This window comes from Schistocerca piceifrons, chromosome 4 (genome assembly GCF_021461385.2).
Source record: "Schistocerca piceifrons isolate TAMUIC-IGC-003096 chromosome 4, iqSchPice1.1, whole genome shotgun sequence".
Taxonomy (NCBI): Eukaryota; Metazoa; Arthropoda; class Insecta; order Orthoptera; family Acrididae; genus Schistocerca; species Schistocerca piceifrons.
The window spans coordinates 375545729-375567984 of NC_060141.1; the positions used below are offsets into that span (position 1 = coordinate 375545729).

The 22256-nt window shown below is 38.8% G+C and overlaps 1 protein-coding gene across 1 annotated transcript in view; it reads right to left on the minus strand.

Moving 5' to 3' along the window:
* Positions 1-20258, minus strand: part of LOC124795424 (arf-GAP with Rho-GAP domain, ANK repeat and PH domain-containing protein 2) — a 144621-nt gene extending 124363 nt beyond the window's left edge. The window contains exon 1 of the mRNA XM_047259452.1: positions 18139-20258. Coding sequence (XP_047115408.1) covers positions 18139-20024 — 1886 coding nt within the window. The 5' untranslated portion in view covers positions 20025-20258. The remainder of the gene's footprint in view (positions 1-18138) is intronic.
* Positions 20259-22256: the final 1998 nt, after the last annotated feature.

Consider the following 22256-nt stretch of genomic DNA (forward strand, 5'->3'; position numbering starts at 1 on the left):
TCCTACTTGGAGTTTCCATTGTTTGAAAATGTGTTTAAGAAGAAGAAATTACATTGTGATGTGGATGGCGCCACAGGATTCTACAACATAGATGGATGTGTTATCCCTCGATGCTGCTACCATTGCTTCAACATCTTGTACCGATTTTATGTAAGCTGAAGTTGGAGAGGGGAGAAAGGAAAGGAAAGGAAAGGTAAGGTAAGGTAAGGTAAGGTAAGGTAAGGTAAGGTAAGAAACTACTGATGTCAGCTGCATTGGGACTTTAAGTAGAATCAGTTGCGACAAGTGAAACAGTGTGCTGGAAAGGGATTTGAACTCTGGACAAATGATCATGGTAGTAAGTATTATATTCAAATGTTTTATGTTTTTATGTTACATTTTCTGACACTCCACACCCAAGAGAATCATCTCATTTTTTGGGTCCATGGAACGAAAACTAAATCTAATCAAATCTAATCATGAGGATCATTTCACTTGGGATCTCGGAAGGTACATAAGAATATTTGTTTTCTTTGTAAATATACATTGTGTATTCTTGTTTTCTGAGATGGTCTACATTCTGGAGGATCTCCACACTATGGATCTCCTGGAACAAATAGTACATCTAATCTTATCTATGACATGGAAAGGTTGGAGAGTATCAACAGACGCAGAAAATAGAACAAGGACAGTTGTAAAATGAATGAAAAGGGCAAAGAACAGAAAAATGGCTGCCAAAGGAAAGACAAATGAAAATATTGGAACAAAAAGATGTGTATGGCAAGAATGGAGCTGGGAATATTATATTTGGGAAGTGAGGCGAAACACTTGATCTCCTAAGTCTTTCAAGGAGTGCTGAAGAGAGAGAGTTTTTTGCACAAATAGTAGAGGACTTATTGGTAGGCATTTTACCCTGAATTAACTCTCAATGGAACAGGTCCAGTTTAAGGTAGTACATTTTTTGTTGGAATAGACAGTTTGTTTAAAGATAATTTGCTTGAAAATGTGTTCGTTCCGGTTAACAACAGAGAGAGGGCAAAGAAATCATGATTCCACAATAGATCTGCAACTTACAAGGATAATTATGTGAGCTATGGAATAAGTGAAACTTTCGCAGGACTAAGGGTGCAATTATTTTCTTCCATCTAATTTTTTAATATACACAAAACTCAAGAAGTAGAAGCTTTTAAATGTTTAGACTCTTTAACACAATTATGATGCTGCCTGACAAGAGCGCATGGAATCATTCAGTATTCGTATGTGCCTGCCTAAAATATAGCCAGGATAGAGAACATCAATCACAGACTGGTGAATGTGATTTATCATATAGAAATTACATTGTGATGTGGGTGGCACCATTCTACAACATAGATTGGTGCAGTATCCCACAATGCTGCTACAAATTGCTTCAACACCTTTCACCAATTTTATGTAAGTTGAATGTGAAGGGGAGAAAGGAAAGGGAAGGGAAGGGAACTACTGATGTCCGCCGCAATGGGACTTTAAGCGGATTCAGTGGTGACAAGTGAAACAGTGTGCTGGACCGGGATTCGAACCCTGGATCTCCCTGCTGACAAGGCAGTTACATTAACCACTGCACCATCCAAACACAGTGTTTATCGCAATTGCACAGACTATCTCGGCATGCCTCTCAGTTGATCCACATTCTCACCTAACACCACCACTCTGCAGTCCCCATCCATGTCCTTCTTGCTCACTACTTTGAGATTCCCACAGGAGTTTGAATGTAATTGTGCATCCGCAATGAACATGCAGGATTCATTGCACATCAAGGGGAATGAACTATATGAATGAGTGGTGTCTGTCCGAAAGAACAGACACCATGCATTCATATAACCTTTTACTAACTTCAGGACCACAGATGAGAACTTCTGTCACATTAACTGTCTCAATCACTTTTCAAATTCACCTTAATTTGTCTTCATTCACCCACAAAGCACCACAGTTACTATGCATTATAATCCCTCTAGAGGATTCACAAAACACAATACACTCTCCAGCACCTTTCACCCATTCCCCTCCTCCTTCCATATGCCTAGAAATTAACTTCTTATTTATCAATATTAATTGGTGATAGCTTTTGACTAATTCCATATACTTCATGTGTCTGACTTCATTGGCGCATGTATCAAAATACTCCTGTCTGAAACACTGTGTGACTACCCTAGACCAGATTAACTAAAGCGTTCAATGCTGGTTCACTAACTCACAACCTAACTGTCACCTTTCAACCTAATCTGTGTATACCTCAGACTACACTACAGATCAGTACTTCACCACAACTAAGACATTTATCCAGATTCATTGGCTTTACCAACTCTCAGTTCCTTTCAGTCTAAAACTAAACTATACCTTGAGCTTCTGTAGGTCAGCCTGTCACCACAATCTAATTTCAAAATGTAATACAGATGAAAAAAATTGTCGGTGTTTGTTCTTCTTCCTATTTTAGCATGTATGACCTTGCACGTCACACCACCATTACATCACAGGACAAAACTGCTTAGCATGAAGAGGTTCAAGGTTCAATTGATACTCTCCCTCTCCCCCCCCCCCCCTCCCCAGATCAATATTGTAACAATCTACAACTCTGTTATGATGCAGCCTCAATTTTCAACCAACACTCTGACCCCCCCCCCCCCCCTTCTTTTTTGTAGCTGTGTTAGTTTTTCAACTGACAGTTTTCAGGCACCGAGGCTCTTCACACCAGTGAAATCACTTCTACTTTTATCCAAACACATATAATACCTCTTAATTATTTGATAACCATAATATTAACTCAGGCACTGCATGCATGATGCATCTGAATTCAAACAAGGAACACTAATGTTTAATCTTATAATGAAGAATGAAAGAAACAGGTGTAAAAAGATATCACTAATTATTATATTACTGATCGTATTACATAGCACCACGCCTACAGTTAAAAACTAAATAGAAACTTCTTAGAAGTTAGAAAAGTTAGATCTGAAAGTATGAGTCTCCCTCTCAACTTCTGCTTACTGTTGTCAGGGTGAAGGAAGTTCCAAGCAATAGTGAATAAAATCTATTTCTTTACATAAATTGGCTCACATTTGGTGTTTCCATTTTAAACTTTGTTGTATTTTCTCTTTCTATATGCACTGGCAAAAAGTTAGTCTTCTTTGTATAAACTGATCACATAGTGGTCATATAGGCAATTTCCTTTAGCAAATTAACTGAAGTTCTGGACAATGTTACAACTATCAAAAATAAGATAATTTCATGTGAAACATGAATATCACAGAAGAAATCATGAATATTATTTGTGTCCTGGAATGTTACACCATAAGGAAGTTCATTAGAGATTACTTCATATTATCTATTGAAGGTTTCACTCGTTTCGAAGTATCTCTCGAACCAAAGAAAAATATAGCCTAAGGGTCAGCTTCCGCGTGCTTTACATGTACATTTACGTACAAATTTAAGATGGTTGCATAAGTACTAAGTGAAGAATTTACATTGTTTTCATTACACATATATTTAATAGTGCCATTTCTACTGTGGAATTAAAGGTTTTAAGTTCAAACTTTTATTTCTTTTCAAAACGCGTAACATTCATATTGCGCATACGCGACCTTAGGCTTAGTTTTGAGTTTTAATGTTAGTTTAAGTGCATTCTGTTGGTATATTATTAGTATATATGTACAGGGTTATTACAAATGATTGAAGCGATTTCACAGCTCTACAATAACTTTATTATTTGAGATATTTTCACAATGCTTTGCACACATATACAAAAACTCAAAAAGTTTTTTTAGGCACTCACAAATGTTCAATATGTGCCCCTTTGATGATTCGGCAGACATCAAGCCAATAATTAAGTTCCTCCCACACTCGGCACAGCATGTCCCCATCAATGAGTTCGAAAGCATTGTTGATGCGAGCTCGCAGTTCTGGCACGTTTCTTGGTAGAGGAGGTTTAAACACTGAATCTTTCACATAACCCCACTGAAAGAAATCGCATGGGGTTAAGTCGGGAGAGCGTGGAGGCCATGACATGAATTGTTGATCATGATCTCCACCACGACCGATCCATCGGTTTTCCAATCTCCTGTTTAAGAAATGCTTCTGCTTTAGCCTTTTCCGTAAGATTTTCCAAACCGTCGGCTGTGGTACGTTTAGCTCCCTGCTTGCTTTATTCATCGACTTCTGCGGCTACGCGTGAAACTTGCCCGCACGCGTTCAACCGTTTCTTCGCTCACTGCAGGCCGACCCATTGATTTTCCCTTACAGAGGCATCCAGAAGCTTTAAACTGCGCATACCATCGCCGAATGGAGTTAGCAGTTGGTAGATTTTTGTTGAACTTCGTCCTGAAGTGTCGTTACACTGTTATGACTGACTGATGTGAGTGCATTTCAAGCTCGACGTACGCTTTCTCGGCTCCTGTCGCCATTTTGTCTCACTGCGCTCTCGAGCGCTCTGGCGGCAGAAACCTGAAGTGCGTCTTCAGCCGAACAAAACTTTATGAGTTTTTCTACGTATCTGCAGCGTGTCGTGACCATATGTCAATGAATGGAGCTACAGTGAATTTATGAAATCGCTTCAATCATTTGTAATAGCCCTGTATATTAGCGTTCCACATAACTTAAGTGACTCTTGTGGCATGCAGTTAATAGAATATTGCTATTATTTTGTAAAAATATTGTAAAAAATGATGAGCAAGAAGTGTTTGATCTGCCGTAGGAAAGTTAGTTCTGGGGTAATATGCAGCTGTTGTGACAGATGGTTACATTGGGGTGGGGGCAGGGAATGTAGTGGCATGGGAAGTGGGGACATAAATGGGTCTCTCCCATGATATTTCAGATTATGTTCAAGGGATAAGAAAATAGCTGAACAGGAAGGGAAGATTACAGCCCCTAAGGCTATACTAGATAGTGCCAAGGAGGAACTGATGAGGTTAAAGGGGCAGAAGGGCGAAGACAGGTGGAAAGTGGTAGCAAGAAACAGGGGCCACAGAAAGAGAACAGTATCTGACAGTTTCATCATTGCCACAAACAGTAGATTTGCCTTGCTACTTCAGTTAACTTATGAAGAAGCTCAGGTAGATGTAAGTGCAGTCAATATTCAACAGACTATCACAAGAAACCAATTGTGTCAACAAAAGCAGAGAGCACGACGAAAGTTCTGTAGTTGGGTAGTAGCCATGGAAGAGGTGTGGGCCAGATCTTACAGGAAAAATTAGGTGACAGTATCAGGCCACACGTTTTTTCAAACCCAGTGCAAGAGATAGAGGATGTAGGATCAATGTGCAAGGGTTTTACAAAGCAGTATCATGTTGTAATGGTGGGTGGAGCAGAGAAACAGTATTGATAGAGTGTGGCTGGTAAAAATAGTAATGCAATGAACCATAAAAATGTTGGCTTGGTTCCTGCTTTCATGCAGTATGATCGGACCCAGCTGAACAGCTCTATCAGGAGGGTTAATATGGAGCTAGATCAGCTTCGGGCAGCTACTTTGTCAGGCATTGGTTTGGTTCCTGTTGATGGTATTGGTAGCTGGGACTTCACAAGACATGTCCTGCATCTCAATAGGAAAGGGAAGGGTAAATTGGCTGTGATGAAACAATCTTGGGGGGGGGAGCACACTGAAACTCTTTAAGATCAATGTCCAATGATTCAGCACTGAAGTAAATTAAGCTTAATGAGAAGTTCAGACAAGCAGGTACTAGAGATATTAAAATATCACAAGATTCTCATAAAAGTACAGTGAAAAATAATGTTAGCAGATTGTGTCAAAATATCAGGAGACCCAAAAACAAAGTAGATGAGCTTTAACTTTGTTTATAAGATTTAGAAACTGAGGGTGGAAGTGATGTTACAATGCCTGTCAGAACATCATATAGTCACAGATATGAAAAGGTAAATGTAGATGGAGATAAGCTTTCAACACATCTAAGTACAGACACTATGGAAAGAGGACAAGTTACCATATATGTAAAAATTTATCATAGTGTGAAAAATTTAGAAACTAAAATCTTTTGTATAGAGTAACTTACAGAAGCATGTGCATAGGAGCTCAAACTAAATAATGGTGCTTTTATAATTGTACCAGTGTATAAGTCCCCACTGGAAAAAACTTAAGATTCTTTGTTGTGCTATCTGTCACACAGAAGGAAGCAAATTATTGTATGTGGGGATTTCAATACAGATTTTCTGGAAGAATATGACAGAAAGCTTGACCTTGAAGTATTACTTGTTTCTTTCAATCTGATGTCAGTTATTGATTTTCCTACTTGGGTGATATAGGAATGCACTGATAGATAATGTATTTATAGAACAAGATAAATTTAATCAAATAAAAACTTTTCCTGTTAAGAATGGTCTGTCTGGTAATGATCCACAGCTAGTTACAGTACATGACATAGCTCCATACATAATGCAAAACAGTCCTCCAAAATAGTGTGTTCAATTAATGATTTAACAATTGCTAATTTTAGGGAAATCCTGCACAGTTAAGACTGGGATGAGGTGTACAGGGAACATGTTGGTAATTTAAAATTTAACTTATTTCATAACACCATTGTGAGTATATTTGATAACAGTTTCCCTAAAAAAACAGTGAAATATAACTGTAAGAAAACATCTAAAAAGCCGTGGGTTATTAAAGGGATAAAAATATCTTGTAAACAGTAAAGGGAAATGTATCTTACAGCTAGGAGGAGTTATGATCCAGAAACAGTTACACTGTGTCTGAGATTAGCACCTCTGATAATAAAATTAAAACAATTTGGAATATTGTTCAAAGGGAAACAGGGCAACGGTGAGTACTGGAGGACTGAGTTTCTACCAAACTCAATGAAAAGTTTGTTAACAAAAAAATCAGACGTAAAAAACATGTTTAATAATCATTTTTTAAGTATTAAAGAAAAAATAGGATCCAGCTATTCATTAGAAAGTGCAAGGCAGTATATGGAAGAGGCAATACCTAAGCACTTTGATAAAACTGAAATTCAACTCACCTCTCCAACAGAAATCTGGAAAATAATAAACACGCTCAAAAGTAAAAGCTTGCATGGAATTGATGGCATTTCCAACAGAATACCAAAAGCTTGTTCCCTACAGATAAGTAGGATTCTCAGTCACATACATAATAGCTCACTGAAACAGGGCATTTTTTCCAGATAGACTGAAATAGGCTATTGTTAAACCATTGCATAAAAAAAGGGACAGGTCTGATGCCAACAACTACTGCCCAGTCCTCACTTCTGATAGCTTTATCAAAATTCTTGAAAAAGTAATGTATTCAAGAGTAACATCACAATTTGTAAAAATGAAGTACTAATAAAATGTCAGTTTTGTTTCCAGAAAGGCCTTTCAACAGAAAATGCTATATATGCTTTCAATGAGCAAATATTAAATGCTCTGAATAACCAAACATCACCCATTGGAATATTTTGTGACCTCTCAAAGGCTTTTGACTGTGTGAATCATGAAATTCTTCGAGATAACCTCAAGTATTGTGGTGTGAGTGGGATAGTGCACAAATGGTTTAATTCATATTTAACTGGAAGAATGCAGAAGGCTAGAATTAACAGTACAGACACTCTGCAAAAATCAGCAGTGTCCTCTAACTGGGGAGGTATCAAGAATGGTGTCCCACAGGGTCCGGTCTTGGGCCCCTTACTGCTCTTAAAATAGATTAATCCCTTGCCACTCTATATTCATGGAGATGCAAAGTTAGTTCTTTTTGCTGATGATACAAGTATAGTAATCACACCCAACAACTGAGATTCAGCAGAGGAATTGTAAACAATGTCCTTCAGAAAATCAGTCTACATCTACATCTAAATCTACATAGATACTCTGCAAGCCACCGCATGGAGCACTGCGGAGGGTACCCTGTTCCACTTGCAAACAGAGCAAGCGAAAAATGATTGTCTGCATGCCTCCATATCAGCCCTAATTTCTCATATTTTACCTTCTTGGTCCTTAGGTGCAATGTATGTTGGTGGCAGTGGAATCATTCCATAGCCAACTTCAAATGCTGGTTCTGTAAATTTTCTCAATAGAGTTTCTTTAAAAGAAAATCGCCCTCCCTCCAAGTATTCCCATTTGATGCCCTGAAACATCTCCGTAGCTCACCTATGAATTTCTTCAATGTCTTCCTTCAATGCAACCTAGTACCGATCCCAAACACTCAAGCAGTACTCAAGAATAGGTCCCACCAGCATCCTATATGTGGTGTCCTTTACACATAAAACACTCTTTCCTAAAATTCTCCCAATAAACTGAAGTGGATCATTTGCCTTCCATACCAGAGTTCTCACATACTTGTCCCACCGTACATTGCTCTGCAACATTATGCCCAGGTATTTAAATGACTTGACTGTGTAAAGCAGGATGTTACTAATACTCTAACTGAACATTATAGGTTTGATCTTCCTATTCATCCTCATTAACTGACATTTTACTACATTTAGGGCTAGCTCCCATTCATCACACCAGCTGGAAATTTTGTCTACGTCATCTTGTATCTTCCTACAGTCACTCAATTTCAACACTTTACCATACAACTCAGCATCTTCAGCAAACAACCACAGATTGCAGCCCACCCTATCTGCCAAATAATTTATGTATACAGAGACCAACAGCACTCCTGATGATACCATTGTCTCTGATGAACACTCGCCATCGAGGACAATATACTGGGTTCTATTATTTAAGAAGTCTTAGAGCCACTCACATATCTGTGAACACAGACTGCAATGGGGCACAGTGTCAAATGCTTTCCAGAAATATAGAAATATGGAATCTGCCTCTTGCCCTTCATCCATAGTCCTCAGTACATCATGTGAGAATAGGACCAGCTGAGTTTTCTAAGAGTGATGCTTTTTAAAACCTTGCTGATTTGTGAACATGAGCTTCTCAGTCTCAAGAAAGTTTATTATATTCAAACTGAGAATATGTTCAATGAATCTGAGCAAACAGCAGTTAGGGATATTGGTCTGTAATTTTTCAGGTCCATTCTTATACCTTTCTTATTTACTGGAGTCACTTGCACTTTTGTCCAGTGACTTGGGACTTGGCACTGGGCACAAGATTCATGATAAATGCAAGCTAGGTAAGGAGCCAATACCATACAGTATTCTTTGTAAAATCGAACTGGGATTCCATCTGGACCTGGTGATTTATTTGCTTTCAAATCTTTCAGTTGCTTCTCTACACTAGATACTCCTATTACTATGTCATCTATATGGGAGTCTGTCCAATAGTCAAATGACATTATGTTTGCACAATTCTCCTGTGTGAACAATTTCTTGAATGTGAAGTTTAAAACTTCGGCTTTCATTTTGCTATCTTCAACTGTCATAGCAGACTGGTCAACAAGGGACAGAATGGAATCCATAGACCCGCTTAGATATTTTACACACGACCACAATTTTCTTGGATTCTCTGAACATCTTTTTCTAAGACGGGATGGTGGTAGTAGTTGTATGCTTCACACACAGATTCTTTCACAGATGCACAAATCTCAACTAACCTTCACTTGCTGTCATTTATTCATTCCTTTTTGAACTGAGAGTGCAACTGCCTCTGCTTTCCAGCATCCACTGAATTTTGTTATTAAACCATGGTGGGTCTTTTCCACCCTTTATCCACTTACGAGGCAGGTAACTCTCCCGGCCACGCTTTACAATCTGCTTAAACTTTGCCCATAATTCCTCTACATCCATCTTACTGGAATTATGTAATGTCAGTTTACAAGTGAGATATTAATAACTGATTATTTGCTCTATCTAACAGAAACACTCTCCTAGCCTTCTTCACTGATTTATTAACTGTCGTAATCATAGTTGCTATAATGACATCACGATCGCTAATCCCTGTTCCTATACTGACATTGTCAATAAGGTCCAGTCTATTTGTAGCTACAAGATCTAACATATTTCCACTACATGTGGACAGCCCAGCTAGCTGCTTAAGACAATTTTCAGAAACGGTGTTCAAAAGTATTTCGTAGGACTGTCTGTCATACCTCCCACAATGTATCCATAGACGTCCATGTCTATACATAGCAGATTAAAGTCACTCCAACTAGTACTGCATGATCTGGGTATTTGCACACTATTAACTGTAGACACTCTCTGAATGATTCTAGAAATGTCACAGCAGAATCAGATGGCCAGTAAAAACATCCAACAATTAACTTAGTTTCACCTACACCTGTTATACGTGACCAGATGACTTCACTGTCAACCTCAACTTCGACCTCAGTAGAGACAACATTTGTGTCAACTGCAATGAACGCTCCCCCTCCTATGCTCTCTAATCTGTCTTACCGATATACATTCCATGATTCACTAAATATCTCAGGGCTTTCCACTTCATGTTTCACAGCCAGCTCTCGATCCTAAGAATAACTTGAGCGCAAGAACTTTCCTGAAGGGTAGTAGATTCAGGAACTTTATTATTACTACTTTGACAGTTTACTGATAAAATTGTGATAGTCGAGGTGTCTTTATTCTGAACACCATCTGACTTCCCTTGCGGTGAGTCGAGTGGCCAAGAGTCCATCAGAACATCTCAAACTACTGCCTAGGGCCAGTTGTGCAATCCCTGGTTAGGAGCCGATTGAGCTCTATTCTTGGAATAGCACGAAAAACGCATTGTACAAACCTGGAATAATGCGTAACCAGAGAATAAACTCGAGATAACTTAACCAGCGATTTTTGACTGGTTAGTGGGCTTAACTTTTCAAGACGGCAGGGATAGTGACAGATGCAGCCAACAATAATGAGATTTTGGCTAAACTGTTCATGAGAATGAGAAAGGGAAAGAAGGAGTGACAATGCCAATTCCAAATTTATATCCAGATTTTGCTTATCAAAGGTGGCATACTTTGTCTTGTCAGTCTTGTACGTGAGAAACTGGGGCATACAACAGACAGATGAGACTACATCTCTGTTTTCTTAAATAATACTGTTTATTTGTAGTAATATGCATTCAATTTCAGTACCTCATGAATTCCGTTGTGTTATTTATGTAAACCAGGCACATTAAAATTACAATTTGTATGAAAACAGTCTTCCAGAATGAGATTTTCACTCTGCAGCAGGGTATGCGCTGGTATGAAACTTCTTGGCAGATTAAAACTGTGTGCTGGACCGAGACTTGAAATCGGGACCTTTCCCTTTAACGGGCAAGTGTTCTACCATCTGAGCTACCGAAGCACAGCTCATACCCCATCCCCACAGCTTCACTTCTGCCAGTACCTCACCTCCTACCTTCCAAACTTCACAGAAGCTCTCCTGTAAAATTGCAGAACTAGCACTCCTGGAAGAAAGTATATTGTGGAGACATGGTTTTGCCACAGCCTTGGGGGATGTTTCCAGAATGAGATTTGCACTCTGCCATGGAGTGTTTGCTGATATGAAGCTTCCTGGCCGATTAAACCTGTGTGCTGGATCGAGACTCAAATTTGGGACCTTTGCCTTTCGTGGTCAAGTGCTCTACCATCTGACCTACCCAAGCATGACTAACGTTTCATCCCCCCCACAGCTTCACTTCTGTAGGAGGTTAGGTTCTGGAAACATCCCCCAAGGCTGTGGCAAAGCCATGTCTCCACAATATCCTTTCTTCCAGGAGTGTTAGTTTGTAAGTTTCACGGGAGAGCTTCTGTGTAGTTTGGAAGGTAGGAGATGTGGTACTGGCCAAAGTGAAGCTGTGGGGATGGAGTGTGAGTCGTGCTTGGGTTGCTCAGATGGTAGAGCACTTGCCCGTAAAAGGCAATGGTCCCGAGTTCAAGTCTTGGTCCGGCACACAGTTTTAATCTGTCAGGAAGTTTCAAAAATAGTCTTGTTTATCTGGTGTGTGTTGCAATTGCTGCAGTAGCGAAAAGGCTGTTTCATTTTATTTAGCAGACAGTGCCACAATACGCTTAACCAAATCAAAAAACCACACCAATTATGTGTACAATTTGCATTAACAGCTTTTTCTGTTTTTGGCAAAACATCAATTTTTCATGTTGCGAAACGTTTTGACAAAGCAGTAGTGTCCCAATCTCATCAATAGCAGAAAATATTGTTCCACTCTGTTTTCTATTGGGAATGCACTTGTGTAAACACCACAGCAGTGTCAAAACAACTTTCCACCTTTTACTGAAAATATTAGGATTACACACTCATTAATGCTTCTGAGCAAGAAGGTTGTCTCCCACCTATCATTATTCACTGAAGCCAATGAACTATTTGTTCTTACTCAGGCTAAGTTTAACACTGTGAGATTAAGAGGAAAGTAAGACTCTTTGTTTTTAAAAGTGATGCTTCTCCAGCTATTGAGCATAGCTGTTGTTTCTCTGTTATTAGTATTATCCACATAAGCCCACTCATATTTATCATAAAATAATAGCTGTATTTGTATGCTATAAGAACAGAACAGGAATCTAGTTATCTGCATAGTTGTAGCATGTGAAAGGAGTGCCTGGAATGCTATGTTTTGAAATTTCCTTGAATATCGCTATTGTCAGTGTTTTCCTTCATGTCAAACTGTAGCTAGTTGACGATAACTAAAATTGAAATATCTTATATTGTACTTGCGTGAAATAACATTTTTTTCTGAAATTGATGCTTATCATGATTGTTTAACACAGCAAAAAGTTTGATAGCACACTAATGTCCCTAGTTCACTCAGCCAAATCATAGCAGAAAATATTGGTCACTCTCATATCCCATTGGAGCGATAACCTTCTGTCTTTTAGCGAATGCTTCAGTAAGTTTCCATCTTTTAATGAATGCTTCAGAGCAACCAAATAGCCCACCACCTAGCATTATCCCCATAAACATGTAATTTATTTGTGCTTATTCAACCTAAATTTAACACAATAAAATTAATAGGAAAGTAAATTTTAAAAAAAGAAAGAAAGAAAGAAAGAAAGCTATAGCAGATAGCTGTTGCATTTCTTAGTCATTAGTAATATCCACATAACAACACACATATTTATCATAAAGTAATTATCTCTCTGTGACAAAAACATAGGCACTTTTCATTCAGTTCACAGAAATCTTTAGTTATTGGAACTACATAATCATAACAGTGGAAAGTGTGGCTAAAATTATGTTTTTAAATTTCTCTTGAATTGTCTCACGTTATTCTTTTCTTACTTTCAGAAATGACTCTGTTCTACCAATGAACCAGCTACTACAGACACTCAAATATTTTGCCTTTGGTGATTTCTTTCTGTCCACTGGAGACACTATTAGTATTGGCAAGGAGACAGCCAGCATGATTATTAAAAAGATATGTATGACACTGGACAACACGCCCAAGAGACAGTTTTTTTTTTTATTATTATTATTATTATTTCAGTTCTGCGATGTAATGAAAACAAAAGAAAATAAATAAGTGTACATGGATTAATATATTTTTACTCTGAAATCATTTGTATTAATTTTTATTTTCTGGTCCTCATTTTGGGCATTATGATGCTTTTTTAACAAATATAGTTCCTTCTCTCTTCTCTGGTTCTTGTCAAGGTACTTTTGAAGCAGCACCATCTGCAACTCTGCTAAGTCTTTCACATTTGAGAACAAGTATGTTTATTCTGCAAACAAAACTGACATTTCTAAGCTGAGATGACAAGAAAAGAAGGAAGAACACAGTGAAGGTGCCAGGCCTCTGGTTACTTCCCCCTCCCCTTCTCCATACAGGTGCTAGCACAACCCAAAATTATGTTTGAAACAGTTTTCCAACCATTTATGGTACGATACAATAACAGCAACCTCTAGTTTGGTATGTCCCATAGGTACATTTCCAACCCAAGATTATAGAACAGATCTCTCTCTCTCTCACACACACACACACACACACACACACACACACACACACACACACACACAAGAACTGCAAAAGTAGATGCACAAATAGTGTTCAATAATTTATGAAAGGTATTTTCTGTATAACACCCAATGCTGCTGTAATGAATGAATCATTCTAAGATGTAAATACAACAAGCAAGCTAGCCAGTAATACCTATCAGAATTTTCAGTCAAAACTAGCTCCATGATGTCTATGTTGTCGCAGTTTGTTGAAGAGACTATTAAGACCAAATATTTCACAAAGCAGACTGCATTTCACAGTTGTTTCTATTTATATACCTACTTACAATTCAACACCTACCCTACAGCAACATTTGATGAAATACTATCGTATAGAACTGTTGCATCTGAATCAAACTGACAGAGTCGTCCTCCTGTGACGGTAATCGTGTATTTTTGGAACTGACATTACACATAGGGGGCCACCAATCTACAGCCCCTGCTACCTTTTCTGTGCTTAATATTTGTGTGTTTCTTTCTTTCAATAACAACAACAACAACAATAATAATAACTGTACATCTATTGCTGCTCTGTCAATATATGTGAAGTTGTCAGTGAATTGAAATTGTTGCATATTTTTTCATATACTTTATTCAGAAATCTAGAAAGATCGCTTACTGGTCAAATAACAAATACCTGATCATTTAACTAAATTCAAGAATAGGAAGATATACATATATGTACCTTACCAATTTAATTAAATGTTTTGCACTAATATTGTCACTGAATGAGACTGCAAAAGTTCTCGTGTTTCTTACTGTACACTTGAACTCATTCACAGTATCTACCAACCTCTAGGTACCCTCAAATGAAAAGTTTTGCAATCTGGAATTTTATCACTCATGTTTGACACACTGTTTCTTCAGATGACAACTACATAAATATGAAATTACATACGCAAAAATACCCAGTGTGCTCTTCAGTTGTTGCCAACTTAACTCGACATGAACACTATTCCGGGAATAACTAACCGAGGAATAAAATGGTGACACAACACACACTCCAAGTTAACCAGTGGTTAACCTGTTCCTCAGTTAGCCAGCCCTGGATTTATCCCAAGATTGTACAACTGGCCCCCAGCCTATAAACCCTCATCCGCACTCCACAGGTAATCTGCTACCCGAGTAGCTGCTTCCTTTGTGTAGCACATCCCTGACATATTAAGGGAAGTCCTACAAATCCCCACATGATAACAAGTCTAGAAATTTGCAGCCAAGACCATCACAGTCAACGAAACCTTTGTTTGAGACCCTCCACTCGGCTCCAAACCAAAGGGCCCTGATTAACTCTGGAAGTGATGCTGCAAATTGTGAGCTCTGCTTGCAGCCCGCGCATGAGGGCAGCAGTCTTCACCATCTCCACCAGCCACCTATATGAACTGATGATCACCTCAGAACCCATGTGACAGGTGTTGTTGGTGCTGATGTGAGCCATTACATGCAGACGACTGCACCCTGCATGCTCAATAGCCAAAGGCAAGGCCGTGTTCATGTCTCAGATGAGGCCCCCTGGCAGACATATCGTGTGCACATTGGCTTTCTGGCCCCCTGGCAGACATATCGTGTGCACATTGGCTTTCTTTCCAGCCCTGATTGGTATCTGCCTAAGGGGCTCCATAATGCACCTAACATTGGAGCTCCCCCCCATAACTAGTAAATCCCCCCCCCCCCCCCCCCCCGTGCCTGCTTGGACCCTCCTGAAGGAGCGGCTGCCTGTCGAGTCACAAGGTAAATGGGCAAGGCCAAGCAGCCAGACTCCAAATTGTTCCACCGCCTCAGGTGACGCGAATGCATTACCACCTGCTACTCAGCTTGCAGTGAGAGCGAATCCACTACGTCGGGTGCACTAGAAGGGGCCTGCCATGTTCTCCACTGTTTTTGATTATCTGCTGAAATGATACGCTCAGCTACTTATACTATACATAAAAACAAAGATGAGGTGACTTACCGAACAAAAGCGCTGGCAGGTCGATAGACACACAAACAAACACAAACATACACACAAAATTCAAGCTTTCGCAACAAACTGTTGCCTCATCAGGAAAGAGGGAAGGAGAGGGGAAGACGAAAGGAAGTGGGTTTTAAGGGAGAGGGTAAGGAGTCATTCCAATCCCGGGAGGCTCCCGGGATTGGAATGACTCCTTACCCTCTCCCTTAAAACCCACTTCCTTTCGTCTTCCCCTCTCCTTCCCTCTTTCCTGATGAGGCAACAGTTTGTTGCGAAAGCTTGAATTTTGTGTGTATGTTTGTGTTTGTTTGTGTGTCTATCGACCTGCCAGCGCTTTTGTTCGGTAAGTCACCTCATCTTTGTTTTTATATATAATTTTTCCCACGTGGAATGTTTCCTTCCATTATACAGCTACTTATACTATTAGAGTTATTGCAAATTTAGATGATAAACATGTCAGTAAATTACCCTGTTATGACTATTTTCATTCAATACATTCATATAGCATCATATTTTGGGGTAATTCATCACTAAGGAAAAAAGTATTCATTGCACAAAAGCGAGTAATCAGAATAATAGCTGGAGCCCACCCAAGATCACCTTGCAGACATTTATTTAAGGAACTCGGGATATTCACAGCACCTTCACAATACATATTTATTATTAATAACCCATCCCAATTCAAAAATAATAGCAAAGTGCCTAGCCACAATACTAGAAGAAAGGATGATCTTCACTATTCTGAGTTAAATTTGGCTTTAGCACAGAAAAGGGTGAATTATGCTGCCACAAAAATCTTTGGTCATTTGCCAAATAGCATTAAAAGTCTGAGAGATAGCCACCCAAGATTTATAAACAAATTAAAATAATTTCTGAATGACAACTCTTTCTAATCAATAGATGAATTTTTAGATATGAAATAGTAACAGTATAAAAGTAAAAAAATAACTGATTATATTGTATAAAGTAAAATTACGTTCAATTGACACATTCCACATAATTATAAAATGTGTATTCTTGATCTATGGAACAAGTATTAATATGATACGCAGTTGGCAAGCAGTGCAACAAGAGTAATCAAAAACTCTGTGTCAGTAATCGTTCATGTTGTTGCAAATAAGACAGCGAACACTGTGATGTACCTGTAAATAAGCTTGGGCACATTGATAATTTTGCCTGTATAGCAAAAGTAAAAGCAGGTTTTGAAAAAACCCATGAAAAACAGCAAGTTCATTTTTTTTTAATTTTCTAATCTTTTTTCAAACCAAAGCTAGGGGGTAATGTATGCCAACAACAATGCAGATGCAAAATTTTCTATACCATTTAAACTCAGTTTGAAACAGATGGTTACAAAAGTAAAAACACCAATATAAATGTTCCATAAAAAACAAGATGACAGCCAATATTAAAGAGTTATCCCTTTTTAGAATATACTGAATTAATATTAATGGGTTCTGTGCACAAAGACAGCCTTGAATAATGTAGAAAAAAATTGTCACTCAGTCTGGGAGAATGAGAAAAAAGACTTCTAACATGATTCTTAGAGAGCAAGATTTCCATTTAAGACTAGTCATACTTTATCTATCCTCAAAAAGATCTCAAACAGATACGTAACAAAGTTACATTCTTTTCCTCACAGAAATGACTTTCTTTTAGCAATCAGTATTTCTAGCTCTTGCAATTTCTCTTGGCACAGAAATGTAATTACTTGGAAATACATTTTTTATCCAACTTAAATATTTACTTTGATGTTAAGTGTACATGATTAATGCTTTATATATGAATTTCAAGATTTCAAGCGCACGCACACACGCACACTCACACACACACACACACACACACACACACACACACACACACACACACACACACAGAGAGAGAGAGAGAGAGAGAGAGAGAGAGAGAGAGAGAGAGAGAGAGAGAGAGAGAGAGAGAGAGAGAAATCTGGAAAAAATTAATATGTAGCCTTACATTAACAGGCATCATACTTGCATAAACCTGCAGTTACAGACCCCCAAACACAAACAACTGATGGCCTTCATTTCTGAGAACTTTATTGTTTTTAATTTTCTGCTTTATGTTTCTGTATAGCCTGAGCCTAAATCATAACAGATTGTGTAGAACATAAGATTACAACAAGACAGAGATAATTACAACAACAATAAAATATTTTTTCCATATTTCTAATACCAGTCATCAGTGACTGCACATTTTATTTCCTCTCTTCAAACTAAACAATAATAGCCAAAGAATACCAATTTACATACTACCAGAAATAAACTTATTTCTCAGCAAGAACAGAAGCACAGCTATATAAAAAACATTATGCTTGATTAAAAAGCAATGAAATTAATTTACCTTATCTTGTGGTCCAGAACAACATGTATACTCATAACACTTGCCAGCTGAATTACATCTTTAACAACAATCATACTTTTGTCCATATAAGTGGATAATTTCCCCTCTGCTAAGCTACACCAGCGTTCAACATAATCATTTGATTTTTTGCTGTTTAATCTATACAAGAGTCCACTGTGCAACTTAGACATCTGTGGTTGCACTAATGGCGGTTCCAGGTCCACCTGTGAATCAGTTTCATAAAACAAAGAAGCTTCTTGCTTTTTTGTCTTCTCAAGTTTATTGTTACGTCTTGTGAGAGTGGGTGACCAGGAAGAGTCTGATACAAATTTCATAGCATTTTTCATGCTTGACCACCTTACCAATGATTTTCTCGATTTGACTGGTGTACTGACTACTTGAGAAACAGAGTCATCCACAGATCTCTCCTCTGGTGCTTGGTCAACTATCAATACAGTTTCTATTGATGCAGGAACATTCCTGCTTATATTCTGATAATCTTGTTGTATAACACTGTCATCAATAACAATACTACCAGTTACTTTAGGATTAACAGTAACAGAGTCTGATCTCCTAGGTGGAATAGGGGGACATTCCTTGGGGGCTTCAGGAATTGTAGAATATATAACTCTGCTAATTTTTCCATATGGTGAATCTGTTGCTACTGCCGTTGCATCACCCAGCAGCAGTGACTGAAACTCAATGTCAGTAGCATTCTTTGACTCAGGAGTACTTTTAAACAAGGGATCAAATTCATATATTACTGAATTTGCTGGCAAACCAGCACGTCTTGTTTCTCCTTTTTTTCTGAATAAATCTCCTGGTGGTTTTGACAGTAGATCTGGTTCCCACTTATCATATAGTTCATTCTGAACACTGAAAGCACTAGATACATTGGACTGCATAGAACAACTGTATCGGTCATCTTCAAATATTTCTTCAGGGCTAGTATTATATTCTGACAAGTCTAATTCACTAAGTAATGACGGTGATATACTACTGTTGCTAACAGAATTTCTTCCGCTGACAAGGCTCTCGTCAAAAATGCTTGCAATGTCATGTCTAGACTTACTGTCAAGTGCCATCTCTGAACATTTTGATGAACCGGATGATGGCAATGTATCAGATATGGACAACTTTCTAAGTGCCGCCTGAACATCGTTGTTTCCCAACATACTTTTAGCTGTCACAATTCTTCTATTTGAGATTGATACCTCCTCATAAACAGAGGCACTGTCTGGGCAAGATGCTGCACTACTACATCTGATACATTCCTCATCTGCTAGACTTGAATGGCTCAACACCGACTGAACTTCATCATACACAGACTCATCAGGTAATGGGGGCGGGGGATATATGGGTGGAGGCGCGTTAAATGACTGAAAATCGTCATCATTTGATTCACATAGGTTAACTAATGTCTCAGCTGAATCATCCGCGACCAACGGTGACTTAAAAGAAATTGACTGAAAAATATTTTCGGCAGGAAGTGAATGACTCCTCTCTACTTTGGGTTCTTCCACACCGACATCGGTGTTTTTACCAAGAGAATGGACTGTTAATCTTTTGCCAATGCTACGAAACGATTTTTCCAGTTTCAAGCTTGCATTCTTCGTATTACCAAATGCTGTCCTTCCTTTCTCCCGTACTGCTTCCGATGCAGCTTCAATTTCTTTCCTTATGGACCTCGACGACGGCTGCTTCGACGGAGAACGATCTAAATGCTTCATACTTCTGTCTGCTGTCACATTATCCGTTTCACTGCTATCACAGTCAGAACCCTTTCCTTGTCTTTGTCTTGGTAAAGGGACTGGCTTTTTAGGAGCCTCGTCCTGACTTGGTTTTAACGGTGAGTTTCTTCTAGGTTTTGGAATTGGGATATCCATGTTACTCGCTAACAAGCAAAGAAAGGATGTATGACTCACGGTTCGCGTCGCGGACACAAAAACAGTTATGCCACGAAAATCACATTTTACGACACTTTTACAACAGCTCTGCTAATTTCAGATATTCAGACGAGATTTTGGTTTGATGAGGTGGTCACACGTTTCGTTCATGATTTACACCAAACTCCCAAAATGTTTTCATTTTGCCCGACCCCCACAAAACTACATCTCTCTTGTTTACCTGTTGCGCAAATGTGACACCAACGATATTCACATCGGACAAACTTCCCAGCTGTCATTTTCCAATGTTGGTTAGCTTGAACTAACAGCTGTCTCAACCATAGAGTAAATATACTCTATGGTCTCAACCAAGGACGAGAATCTTAGGCGAAATCACCGAAGACACTAAATTAAACTCGTTGGTAAACACCGATTATTTCAAGGTAAAATTGTATTTAAGGCTGATTCACACTTGACTGAACGGAATGTCTAAACATTCCACAGTGTATTTCAAACTTAAAGTGACAACACAGGTCGTCAACAGAACGGGACATAACGAAATGGAACGTCGAAGTCAAGATTTGAATTCACATAAACGAAGAGTCTAAATATTTAGCAATTCACTCTGGCCGTCATGACACATCATGTCCTGTTCCGTCAAATCATTCTGTAATGCATTTGAAATGGCGGCATACACACTAGCCGTCTCGTCATGTCACGGCATCGTCAGGGTTTCTCGTGATACAGTTTTGATGACGTCATCCGTCCATTGTTGATGACGTGAACCCCAAACTCATTTCCAATCGATACATGGTCATTCGTAGATCTCCGTATTTCATTTCGTTCTCGTTTTCATTTATCTTTTGTGTTGTTCATTATTTGTAATAACTGGGGAAAGATTAACTGGAGCAGTCTGTATTGCACGATACGAGCGTACTAAAGTAGATTACCTTCTACAACATTCACAATATTGATTTTTATACATACCTGTACAGTTGGTTGGTTGGTTGGATAGTGTAAAAGGGGGATAAGGGACCAAACTGCGTGGTCATCGGTCCCACCCATACAGTATTTAATATTTTACAGTGATGTGGAGTGCAATATGGCTGCAACTTGAAGTGTAAAAACTACTGTAGGAACAATCAGATTGATCAGTAGATGGAATTCTTGTGGAGATTGTGAGGTATTTCTAGTGTTCCATAAAAAAATGGACTGAAACTTTTAGGCACTGCAGGTTGTTCGTTTAAAAATATGTTTGTGGCCGGCTTAGTAGCCTGCATTGTGTGTGAAACAGTTCTACCAGCATCATACATCAATATTTATGTGGGTTCACTAGCGAACCACAGTACAAATAAGGCACTAGAACTATTAAAAGCCAAATTTGGGTATAGGCAAAATATAACATTTATCATGAATAATTACACAACAATACTTAAAATTTCAGTAATAAATTAATCCATTGGCCAGCATTTAAGGTCTAATCTGTTGATAAATACTCGCTCTACACTGAAGCGCCAAAGCAACTAGTATAGGCATCCATATTCATATACAGAGATATGTAAACAGGCAGAATATGGCGCTGCGGTCGGCAAAACCCATATCAGACAAGTCTCTGGTGCAGTTGTTAGATCGGTTACTGTTGCTACGATGGTAGGTTATCAAGATTTAAGTAAGTCTGAACGTGGTGTTATAGTCGGCCCTCGAGCGGTGGGTCACATCATCTCTGAGGCAGAGATGAAATGGAGATTTTCCCGTACGACCATTTCACGAGTGTATCGTGAATATCAGTAATCTGTTAAAACATCAAATCTCCGACATCGCTGCGGCCCGAAAAAGATCCAGCAAGAATGGGACCAACGACTACTGAAGAGGATTGTTCGACGTGACAAAAATGTAATCCTTCCGAAAATTGCTACAGATTTCAATGCTGGTCCATCAACATGTGTCATTCAATGAAACATCATCGATATGGGCTTTGGAGCCGAAGGCCCACTCATTTACCCATGATGACTGCATGACACTAAGCTTTACACCTCACCTGGGCCTGTCAGCATCAACAGTGGACTGTTGATGACTGGAAACATGTTCCTGGTCAGACGAGCCTCGGCTCAAATTGTATCGAGTGGATGGACATGTGCAGGTATGGAGACAACCTCGTGAATCCATGGACCCTGCATGTCAGTAGGGACTGTTGAAGCTGGTTGAGCTTCTGTAATGGTCTGGGGCATGTGC